This window comes from Pseudorasbora parva, chromosome 5 (assembly GCF_024679245.1).
Source record: "Pseudorasbora parva isolate DD20220531a chromosome 5, ASM2467924v1, whole genome shotgun sequence".
In the NCBI taxonomy this organism is placed as follows: domain Eukaryota; kingdom Metazoa; phylum Chordata; class Actinopteri; order Cypriniformes; family Gobionidae; genus Pseudorasbora; species Pseudorasbora parva.
Genome location: NC_090176.1, coordinates 41,403,686 through 41,416,517, shown reverse-complemented (window position 1 = coordinate 41,416,517; position 12,832 = coordinate 41,403,686). Strand labels below are relative to the sequence as shown.

General features: G+C 38.8%; 1 protein-coding gene across 3 annotated transcripts in view; it reads left to right on the top strand.

Moving 5' to 3' along the window:
• pms1 (PMS1 homolog 1, mismatch repair system component) overlaps positions 1 to 12,832 on the top strand; it is a 42,408-nt gene that overhangs the window by 10,216 nt on the left and 19,360 nt on the right. For 2 of the 3 annotated variants that reach the window (XM_067445102.1, XM_067445103.1), the window contains exons 7-9: positions 3,698 to 3,820; positions 8,943 to 9,095; positions 9,189 to 9,961. In XM_067445102.1, the coding sequence (XP_067301203.1) occupies positions 3,698 to 3,820; positions 8,943 to 9,095; positions 9,189 to 9,961 (1,049 nt within the window). The remainder of the gene's footprint in view (positions 1 to 3,697; positions 3,821 to 8,942; positions 9,096 to 9,188; positions 9,962 to 12,832) is intronic. The other variant, XM_067445104.1, reaches the window with a different exon arrangement.

Here is a 12,832-nt window from a genome sequence, read left to right as displayed (position 1 = left end):
TTATCTCCCCTTCTTTCAGCTAAAGGCTCTCCTATCGCTGAATCTGCCTTTCGGTCTATTATTATCTCCCTGTTACGCAGAACTGTATAGGTCATACAGTACATGCATGACATGGTGATTCTAATTCAGGCATTTGGCCTGATCTCATCGCTGCCCTGTTGGAAAGGATGCTATTGTTGGTGCACACATGGTGTCCTACTTTGATGTGTGGCTGATGAAGAATGCACAACGATAGCATTGTCTAAATTTGCTGGCTCATTTATGTGTGATTTATTCATGCTAAGTGTCCTCTTACAGAATACGTGTTTTAGTAGAGCACTGTGGTTTGTATAGAGTCCCTGCTTGCGTTTTGCATTTGTGTAGGAATAATTATTTGTAGGCACACTTCAGTCTTTGGCCCGCGGCTGATTTTGGCAGCTCTGTCCTCTCCTGCTGAACATATAACAGAACACATTGCATATACAGCTACGCTCAAGTATGGTTTTCACTGAGTCTTGCCAATGTTCTGTAAAGCCATGTGCCAGATGAGAATGCATCTTTGCTCACTGTTTGTTAGCTGTAAGTCATCCTAGCATTCTAGGAATTGGTGGGTTTTACCAGGAGTTAATTTATGGCCTTGAGAGCAGGATCTGTTGGAGTAATCAGTCATTAGCTGCACACTTATCAGGTCAAGCCCCATGCCAAGACTATTGCTAACCATTCACCCCACCTCTCACAAATTTTACACATCAAGCCATTTGCAGATTGTAGTGGTCCATCGATTTTTCATAAACCTCAGTGGCAAACAATGTCATGCATTTGACATTTTACTTGTTATAAGCTTGCATAATCTCAGAAATTGTGAGAATGGGCAAAATTTTTGTTTTATTTAGCGTGCAATCAGTCATTTTTCTTTTTTGCTGGGGAAAAGCGGCATGGGTGCAACATGCAACAGCAGTTATTTTTTAAATGTTAACAAATTAATCACATTTTTTTCAAGTTCTAATGTAGTTAATGTAGTAGAATTATTCCTGGAGGATCGTGTAATACTGAAGACTGGAGTAATTACTGCAGAAAATTCAGCTTTGCATCACAGGAATAAATTACATTTTAAAATGTATTACACTAGAAAACAGTTATAGTAAAATGTTATAGTATTGCTGTTTTTATTGCATTTTTTTATCAAATAAATTCAGGCTTGGTGAGCATAAGAGGAAACATTTCAAAAACATTTCTTAAAGACCCCCAAACTTTGAAGTTAAATGGATAGATGTAACGATTCGATATATATATATATATCATGATATCACTGAACTCACTATGCAATATGTATCCTGATATTTTAAGCCAACATAAAGAAGAGGGATGTTTTGGTTGATTTGTTACTTCTTAATTATTTTTAATTATGTCAATCTTAATTATGTTTCCGTTTAAATTGTATTGTTTGTTTTAAATGTGTAGCATGGTGAGATTTTGTTTAATATAAAGTGCGTTACAAATAAAATGTATTATTGGATTTGGATTAGACACTCAATTAGTTATTTTTACTATGCCTTTATAACTTTTTTTGGATCTTTTAAGTTTGAGAGGAATAATGGACTTTAAATGGAGGAACAGAAATCCCTCCGGTTTCATAAAGAATATCTTCATTTGTGTATGGAATAAGACCTTATAAGTAGGCCTACTACAGCAAGTTGAGCCTTGAATAAAACAAGTCATATTGTTATATTGCAAATAATATTGTTTCCATCAACGATACATATAGCATTTTTATATCGTGATATATCGTTTAACGATATAATGTTACACCCCTAGCATTTACTCACCCTCATGTTGTTCAAAACCCATAAGACAGATATGTTACAGCCTCTCAGGTAACCAATACTTCCAAAGAAGATCCAAAAAAGTTTATAAAGGCATCATAAAATGAATCCATATTATTTAAGTGGTTTGATCCTAGTCTTGCTGGAGATTTAATGAGACTTACTGAGTTAAAACAATTAATATTTGGCTGGTCATGTGGTCTCAAAATGGATTATGAGACTAGGCCCCATAAGGCCATCCACTTCAATCCTGTAGACTATGTTCCACATTATTGTAGAGACTGGAATATCCAATACAATATTTTTTACAATACAATATATTTTGAATTGCAATCAAAAGTGCTTTTGACCAGTTTTCTTAAAGTGCTGGAATGGTTACAGTTTTTTTGAGTAAGAGGGGGACTTGCAGTTGACTGTTTTTGTTGACTGTTTTTGTGCTGTGGCCGAGATCCTCCGAGGTCCAGAATAATAACCTCCATTCAGTGCACAAAACAGAAAGGACTGGGCCACCTACACCACAGTAATTGACAAATGTGGCAAAGTATACAGAACATAAGTGTTGATTGTGAAAGTCACAATAACCCTGATTATCAAGTTTGTCAGAGACTCCAATTAAAATGTCCTCTTGCCAGCCAACTGCTGTGCTTGTTAATTCCAAATGGTGAGCTCAAGCATCACAATCTAGCCCTAGATCACTGATTAATTTGGAGCCGTTTCTCATCCCGCCACTTCTCCGGTTCTGCCTTGAGCCAATAGAAACATTGCACATTTTAGCAACTTGCCCACTCCATAGTTTGGAAATGACAAATGGGTTCTGATAGCACAGTGAAGTCTTAATTGGTTACTGCAAAGCGGGCTTAAGGCCAGCAGTGTGTCATTTTTGTTTGTTTTGGAAAAAGTTCATTAAAGCCTCAATGTACCCTGACAATTAATGAGTATGGTTTGTGGCAGAGAGGGAAATTAAAGAATAGCTACACTATATTTAACATGGAGGAAGATTATTACTCAGTAGCTTCTTAAAGGGTTAGTTCACCCAAAAATGAAAATGATTTCACTAATTACTCATTAATCACCCTCATGTCGTTGGACACCCGTAACACCTTCGTTCATCTGCAGAAAACAAATTAAGATATTTTTGTTGAAAGCTGATGGCTGAGAAAGGCTTCAGAAAGGCCTTCATTGGCATTCAATATATTTGAATACTGACCCACTCACAAGATCAAAAGGCACTTAAGAAGTCGTTATAAAGTACATCTCACTACAGTGGCTGTACAATACTTTTACCAAGCGACGAGAAATAGTTTTTGTGTAAAAAAACTAAACATAAAAAAACAAAACAAAATAATGACTTTATCCACCAAGTTATTGTCTTCCGTCTAGGTCTCGGACTCGAACTCACGCGATAGCGGCGCTCCTCCTCTACCGAGTCATGTATTCGAACGGCGGATCTGCGTCATATTCTCACAAATGCGTCGAGTTCACGTCAATAGCTTGGTGGATAAAGACATTATTTTGAACTTTTTTCGTCGCATTGTAAAATTATTGTACAGCCACTGTAGTGAGATGGACTTTGTAACGACGTCTTTAGTGCCTTTTATGGGTCTTGTGAGTGGGTCAGTGGAAATGTACTGAATGTCAATGGAGCCCTATCTGAAGCCTTTCTCAGCCATAAGCTTTCAACAAAAATGTCTTCATTTGTGTTCCGAAGATGAACGAAGGTCTTACGGGTGTCGAACGACATGAGGGTAAGTAATTAATGAAATAATTTTCATTTTTGGGTGAACTAACACTTTAAATACATATTTCCATCCTGGAAATAAATGTGGATATATGATTCTTTTGTTATGTGTTCATGGCTTAAACTGATATTCACAGAAGCCTTATTGTTGGCACAGATCGGCATTGATGGATTCCTTCCCAAACCGGGCTCGGATTTAAATTCCACCAGCTCCTATACGCCTGATAAAACATTCATTTTTGTAAACAGTCGACCTGTGCATCAGAAAGAAATACTCAAGGTAAAGTAACTGCTTCATAACATCAATACCAATTCACCCACATTTATTTACTGTGTGTGTGTGTGTGTGTGTGTGTGCGTGTGTGTGTAAATATACATCGATCAGGTAACATTATGACCACTGACAAGTGAAGTGAATTACACTGATGATCTCTTCATCACGGCACCTGTTAGTGGATGGGATATATTAGGCAGCAAGCAAACATTTTTACCTCAAAGTTGATGTGTAAGAAGAAGCAGGAAAAATGGGCAAGTTTAATGATTTGAACGAGTTTGACAAATTGTGATGGCTAGACGATGGCCTCTCCAATACTTCAGCTCTTGTGGGTGTTTCTGGTCTGTAGTGGTCAGTATCTATAAAAAGTGGTCCAAGGAAGGAACAGTTGTGAACTGGCAACAGGGTCATGGGCGACCAAGGCCACTGATGCATGTGGGGAGCGAAGGCTTGTGTTCCGATCAAACAGACGAGCTGCTGTAGCTCACATTTCTTAAAGGTCCTGTTCTTCGCGATTCCATCTTTCAAACTTTAGTTAGTATGACATGTTGCTGTTAGAGCATAGAAAATACCTGTAAAATTATAAAGCTCAAAGTTCAATGCCATGCGAGATATTTTATTTAACAGAAGTTCCCTTTCAAAGCCTACAGCGAAACATGAACTCATGTTATATTGCACACTGTAAACATAATCAAAGCTTTAAAAATATGTGAAGAACGGGACCTTTAAGACGTTAATGCTGGTTCTGACAGAAAGGTGTCAGAATACAAAGTGCATATTAGTTTGTTGTGTATGGGCTGAATAGCCGCAGACTACTCGGGGATCTAATGCTGAACCCTGTCAAATGCCAAAAGTGACAACATTGGGCAACACATGGCACCCGGATACACTATGGGAAGAAGGCAAACCAGTGGAGGCAGTGTGATGCTTTGGGCAATGTTTTGCTGGGAAACCTTGGGTCCTACCCTCCATGTGGATGTTACTTTGACATCTACCACCTACCTAAGCATTATTGCAGACCATGGAAATGGTATTCTCTGGTGGCTGTTACCTCTTTCAGCAGTATAATGCCTATATAACACCTTCAGGGTCTAGTGGAGTCCATGCCTTGACGAGTTAGGGCTGTTTTGGTGACAAAGGAAGGTAGTCATAATGTTATGCCTGATCAGTGTGTATATACAGTGAGGAAAATAAGTATTTGAACACCCTGCTATTTTGCAAGTTCTCATGGAGGGGTCTGAAATTGTCATCATAGGTGCATGCCCACTGTGAAAGACATAATCAAAACAAAAAAAATCCAGAAATCACAATATTTTTGTATGATACAGCTGCAAATAAGTATTTGAACACCTTTCTATCAGCTAGAATTCTGACCCTCAAAGACCTGTTAGTCTGCCTTTAAAACTTCTACCTCCACTCCATTTATTATCCTAAATTAGATGCACCTGTAGTTGAGGTCTTTAGCTGCATAAAGACACCTGTCCACCCCATACAATCAGTAAGAATCCAACTACTAACATGGCCAAGACCAAAGAGCCGACCACAGTTTTCTAGGTTACTCTTGGTAATAAACCAAGACGTCATGGTTTGAAATCATGCATGGCGCGGAAAGTTCCCTTGCTTAAACCAGCACACATCCAGGCCCGTCTTAAGTTTGCCAATGACCATTTGGATGATCCAGAGGTCAGATGAGACCAAAATATAACTTTTTGGTTATAATTCCACTAAACGTGTTTGGAGGAAGAAGAATGATTAATACCATCCCAAGAACACCATCCCTACTGTGAAGCATGGGGGTGGTAGCATCATGCTTTGGGGGTGTTTTTCTGCACATGGGACAGGGCGACTGCACTGTATTAAGGAGAGGATGACCGGGGCCATGTATTGCGAGATTTTGGGGAACAACCTCCTTCTCTCAGTTAGAGCATTGAAGATGGGTCGAGGCTGGGTCTTCCAACATGACAATGACCTGAAGGACACAGCCAGGATAACCAAGGAGTGGCTCTGTAAGAAACATATCATGGTTCTGGCATGGCCTAGCCAGTCTTCAGACCTAAACCCAATAGAGAATCTACTGTACCAAATATTAAAGCCCCACTTGGCTACTTTTGCTCTCGGGGTCCCCCTACAGTTAGGAAAAAATAATGTCCTCAACTACTGTCGTAAGCTGTCATCCTACAACAGGGGATGCCATCGCGCGTGCATTTGTTGACATGACCACCCTGATAGCCCTGAACTAGTGATGCGTCGGTCGTCTCATAACCCGCGGACCCCGTATGTCTATTTAATGGTCGCGGGTGCGCGGCGGGTTGTAAAAATATATACAGTGGTGCGGTGCGGGCCAAATAACTTCATAAAAGCGTCCCGCGGGATCGGTGCAGCACTAACAGTTCCCCTGAAAACTGCAAGAGGAGTCCTTCTGGCGTCGCGTGTGAAATGTCTTCATCCCAGGTAACGTTACAGTCAGTGGCATATGTTTCAGCATGTCATATGAATATAATTTCATGGGTTTTATTTTTTTCAAACGCCAAATAATCACGATGCTCACGTTTACAAGCCAGCGTCATTATAGTAGTCTATTGGTTACCGTTTTACAGAATCTATATGATACTTCAGTTCAATGTTTGAGTGGTAGCTCACCGTAACAAGCAGGACAGCATCGGTCGGGCACGTCTCCTTCAGCTCACGCCGACGAGCAAACGCTGGTCACATGTTGATCCTCGTCCTGCCTTTAATCCCATCATTTTTTCATTTCCTCTTATTGCTTTCCTCCAACAAAACCTTTTCTTTCTTATTTGTCTCTGCTGCTTCGGACATGACTATATTATCCGACGAACAAAGTTGGGCTCGCACGTCCGAATGTAAGGAAGTGTGTGTGTTGGTGGAAGTGACGTATATGCCGTAAAGCAGTCGAATTTTGTAGTTCTTTTCTTTTTCTCGGGTTACTACCCGAAACCCGAAGTTTAAAAGTACGATTAAAAACGATACAGACCCCATCAGGCTATGGCAGACGTGTCATTCAACCTATTGTAAGTCGATTTATCATCACAAGAGTCTTAAAAAATATATTATGAAGGTTGAAAAGTTACCTAGTGCTGCTTTAACATTTTCTGATATACCTGATTTTTTCAGGTGCTCAAATACTTATTTGCAGCTGTATCATACAAATAAATAGTTTAAAAAAATCATACATTGTGATTTTTTTTAGATTATGTCTAGGGATGTAACGATATTGTAAATATCACGCTATCGCGGTGGTAAACGTGTCTCGATATCGTGATGTCGTGGTTGGGTTACAATATTAAAAGGACAGGTGTCCGTCAAAAAGCAAGAGGAATAAACACAATCCCGCAGAACAAATCATTGTTAACTACATAGACCATGATCGTTAGCGACCCGGATCTATATTTAACAAGGATAGACCTCTACCTGTCATGGTAATATATAAAACTCCTGATGTTAGTTACACTTACAGAAGAATAAAATAAAACCTATTTCGTTACCTTTTGGAGCTTGGAAGGATTCAGTTTTAGCAGATGTTTAATACCATCATCATCTGTCCTCCTCAGAGTTTGTTTACCAGTATATTCAGCATCTGCCTCATATTCGCGATCTCGAGCATATTCTCCAAACTCATTTTCAACGTCTTCAAATCAATATTTTGATCACTGACTGCTTCTTGACCACATCCATCATTAAGAGACAGTGACACTAATATTTGATTGTGTTTAGTACTTGCTCTCTGCTGTAAATCACTGAGCCATTTCAAGTTTTGCAGATTATAATTATTGTTTCGTTTTCTGTCAGAGGTAACTATGAGTGAAACATCACTTCATCATTACGTATCAGACATTGCCACCTTGTGGAATAAAGATGAATTGCGCCCTATTTCCTTATTATAGATTAATTTATCAGTGTGCAAAAAATATATATATATATATGTACAATCCTACACACCTCGGGTCGTTAGCGACCCTATATAATTTTTTTTACAAATACTAGTGAAAAAACATAGCATTCAATTATAATTCTATTATTGTTTTCTTGTTATATTGTTTAAAATGGATTGATTGAGGAATACTAAGAATGTTGATGTCTTACTTTAAAAAATGAATGAGGAGCAGGGTAGTGAATGACGCAACCAGAGGTATGCATTTAAGGGTTAAAAGCACTGTGATCAGCGTTTTATGTTGTCATGGATCCATGAATACAACAATAAATTGCCTGTTGACTGGCAAAAGCCAGTATATACTGAATAAACGTCAGTATTTTTTCGCTATTATCATCACAAACACTATCGTGAGCTATTTAACAATACCGTGAGCTTTTCCACAATATCGCAATAAATATCGTACCGTGAGGTCAATATCGAAATTGTATCATACCGTGAGATTTTGATATCGTTACATCCCTAATTATGTCTCACACAGTGGACATTTTCAGACCCCTCCATGATTTCTAAGTGGGAGAACTTGCAAAATAGCAGGGTGTTCAAATACTTATTTTCCTCACTGTATGTGTTGAAATTTGTATATAAATGGTCAGTTAAATGTTTCTGTAAAACAAATTGTCCTTGCATAACTGTAAAATTTGGATATTAGCCTTTAATTTAGACACAATACATTTTTTTGGAGTAAACCATCATTATACTGTCCCAATAAATCCCTCAAATTATTGTGGTAAATGTACCATAAATTAATTTATTAACCTGTGAGTGATACTGTATAATAAATATGGAGTAATAATGAATTAAACATTTAAAGAGGGACTGAAAGGGTCACATTTAGGTACCAGAATCTCATGGTTTCCATCTCCAAAGAGTTTTGTCATTTTATCAATAGAATATCCAAGTTTGATTGCAACTAAAACAGTTGCAATCAAAAGTTGCAATCGATTTCTATCAGTTTTCTCAAAGTGCTGGAATGGGTACAGTTTTTACCCATAATTTTTTTTTTAACATTATACAATTTGTGCAGAAAAACATGATAAAAGGCCAGGTTATGTTCTTATTATATGATTTTTTAGTGACAATGAAAGTGTAAAATTTACGAACAGGTTAAAAGTATAGTTGTAATCTTAGCGACACTTGTATCCTCACAATCTTCTTGTGGATGCACATTTTATCCGGCAGCTTATCAAGCAATACTACACCAGTGCTCAATTGAATAATGAATCTGCAAGCCGCCGATATCCCTTTTTAATGATGAACATCACCATACCTGCATCAACGGTGGATGTTAACCTGACACCTGATAAAACCGAAGTGATGCTACAGAATAAGGTACACAAATTGAATGTCTTACCTACATTTATACTTAAAGTAAAACACTGTTCCTATCATGCTAATTGAACTTTCATTAACACATTTCTCCAGGAAGAAGTGCTGTTGGCGGTGGAGACTATGTTAATCTCCTTGTACGGGTACTCCACTGGCGATGATAATCTCAAAACAGGAGGAAATCGACCCAGTGCTAGTTCTGTGGATGAAGCTGTACACGCTAATGTAGTTGTACCTACACCTACCACAGATGTTAGTTTGAACGACCCAGAATTGCTTGAGCATTCTTCCACAAATGCAGATAAACAAGATAGTGAGCTATCCACTGCAAACACCAGCTCCTCTTCGATTTCAGAGGATTGGGTGATCAACAGAAGCTCAAGTGATTTTGACAGTATTAATTCCTCATTACCTGCTGACGATGTTGTAATGAACTCTGCAGCTGATCTAAACTGTAACTCCCCAAAGTCGTCTAAGAGTGACAGTGGGCCTAGTCAAGCAAGCGAAGTGTCTGCTGAGAGCTGGAGCACAGGCAGGGCCTTCTCAAATCAAATCACTGGAGAATGTCTAGAACCTGTGAAACTCCATTTACCAAAAGCAAACGAACACTTTGGAGGAACTGAGCCCATAAGTATGAGGTCTAGCCCATCCAAGAGGCCCTCTAACGTGATTATGGAGAAGATGGCCAAACTGACAGCCTACGAGCTGATCAGCAACCGCTCTGTGCGTCAGCCCTCGTCTGCCTTTTCGCTGTTTGAGCAAGACACCAGATCGCAGGTCCTCCAGGAGAACCCAAGAGCCAGTCCTCAGGATGTCACAACTGCTGCGAAAGAGAGATGGGAAAGCCTCGGGGAGGAAGACCGCAAGAAGTAAGTTTCCAGATTTCACCCTTGAAGACACAGTTTCCAGTTGTTGTGATTCACTCTCTGTGTAGCGAGAGAAAAATAGACCTGCCACTATCATGTGTAAAATATGGATTGGAAAATCGGTTTGGCCTGGTAGTGTTACTACCTGAAGGAAGAATTGATGAACTTTTGTATTTTCCAGAAAACTGTGTTTGATTATTTGGTTTGATGGTCATGTGTCTGTTTTCCATTGTAAAAGAGGTATTCCATTTTTTCCAAAGAATGCCACATTCTTTCAGTTCCTTCCAGCCAGAAGATTCCAGTTCATTCTATATCAGATGAATTTATTGGTTGTTTATGAGCTCCAGGAAAATTTGGTTTGGATATATGGATGTATCTTATCTTATTTCACACTAGACTACCAGTCAAATGTTTGGACACACCTATACTAATTCTTTATTATTACTCTTTTCCACATTTTAGAATAATAGTCATCAAACTATGAAATAACACGAATGGAATTATGGGATAGTAGTAACCAAAAATGTTAACCATGTTACCCTTTGCCTAGATTCCAGCTCTGCACAGTCTAGAAATGAGGTGCATCCTGGGATGCTTTTTAAACTGTACTAAAGGAGTTGCCATATACCCTGAACACTTTCTGGCCACTTTTATGTGGCCTAAGTCATCTATTTAAAAGAATAATAATTAAAAGCACAATATGTAAGATTTTTGGAATCAAATATCCAAACACCACTATAACAATGTTACATTATCCCAAATGTTTTCAAGAATGTTTAAATCCAGAAAAAATAAGCTATTTTAACAAGAACACTGTCCATACGTCGGTAAAACATCGCAAATCAATGACATCATACCCACATACCCCCTCAATATCCGGTTTTATTTTGTAGAAACCATGGAAACACCAAAGACGCGTTAATATATTATGTGTTTTATTAGACAGGTGAGCAGCTGTTTGGATAAATCCGTCGGCAGAAAACTAATCAGTTATATAGCTCGACACATATATAGTTAGTCTTTTACTGTTTAAAGCTACACTGCACTTATTCTTAGCTAAAAACACTTAGTTCTTTCAAAAATATGTGCTCATTAATGTATATTTACTTCTTTCAAGTAATAAAGTATTCTCGTAAGTTTATAATATGCTATTGAAAATACATACGGGTGAGGGGTTCGAATGCCGGTCGCCATTTTGCCCCTCCATCTTGAGAGTACATTAGCCAAAGAGGGAAATTAACGTAAATTCAAGCTTCGACTTTCGCGTTTTAAGACTCGATGGCACCGTGTCGAATGTGAAGAGGGGGACTGCCTTGTTAATCTTGGACTAAATCGACCACCGTAGGAGTTCAAATGAAATCGGAATTGAGAGGAACAGAAAAAATAATAAAAGCTCAACTGCTCTCAAGCTGTGTGTCGTGCTTGTCTCTCTTTAGCCAATCGCTCCAGCTACCTTGTTTTACTCCAACGACTTTCAGTCTCGCCCTCCTTCATATTACATTATCATTTATAAATCTTTAAAGGCGTAGTTCCATGGTGTTCCGTGTTAATGGGGTGCAGTATAACATGTCTAAATACTTGTTTTTTTTTTTAAACACCGTATTTTTCTTATATTTGACCTTTATCCCACACCACTGTCTCCACTGTCCTTTGAACGGCTCGTTTGCTTCCTGATTCTGTGAAGCCCATCCCTCTGAAAAACACAATGGTCTTAGATTGGTTACAGTGCCAAATGTAGTTTCATGTATTTTTATTGGCTGAAGTGCCAAGCACAGGTTGTCTGGAAACGCCACGGCCCTTCCCATTACGGGCAGAAGTCACATCTGCGGTTACTAACAAAGGTTTATGATGTCACCAACCCGGGAAGAAGCTCGTTTTAGTCCAAACCGTCCGTTTTTGTAGGCAATAAACTGCCATAACTTTAAAAGACAATGGCCCTCATTTATCAAAAGTGCGTACACCAAATTTCCAGCGTACACCTTGCGTACACCCAAACGGTGACTTTGAGATTTATCAATATGGACGTTGGCGTACGGCACGCTCAAATCCTACGCCAGCTCAGGAGGTGGTGTACGCACGTTTGAGTTAGTGGGAAAATGCGCAGAAAAACAATTCCTTACGCCACAAAACGCACTGACAAGATATGCTAGATTATGACCCACTGTTAAAAACCACAACAACAACATTCAGTGTTTATTTTTGTGCAACATGAACGTCAATGTTTAATTTGTGTGACTTTACCAAAGCGTTTGATTTGTAGGCTTATGTATTCCTCCAGTCGCGAGCCTGTGCGCTTTATCTGACGTTTCAGGCCCGCTTGGCCCGGCAGCTGCGCACGGACTGGGACTAAAATAATTCAGACTGACAAAATAATAAAAATGACCTTCTTCTTTTAAATAATAATAAAACCAATAAAAACGACATTCTTCTTCTAAATAACAAGCGTCATTAAGAATAAAAATCGTAATAATAAGAAGAAGAATCTTACAAATTGTCATGTAATTATTAATGTGAATGAATGGTACTCCACATCACATCATCATCACTATTGTACACCCCAATACATGTGCCGGGATACGAAATGAAATGCTAATTGTTTTAAAACGTGCTGTAAAATAATGCATTGTGATGGTAATTTATCATCCTAACAGCTATATTGAGAAACTGCTGGAGTGCGCTTTTCAACCTCCACATTATTAAGAGTACTCGTAATTTGGGTCCATATTTTGTTTTTGTAGGTGCCTTTAATCCCACTCTTTAAACTCCCAAATAAAACAATTTCGGGGGGTTTTCCACTCCCCTGGTGATGGTCTCGATGGGCGCGTCTCAATCATCTCACTAGTCCACTAGTAAGGGCACTGATCAGGGAGTCAG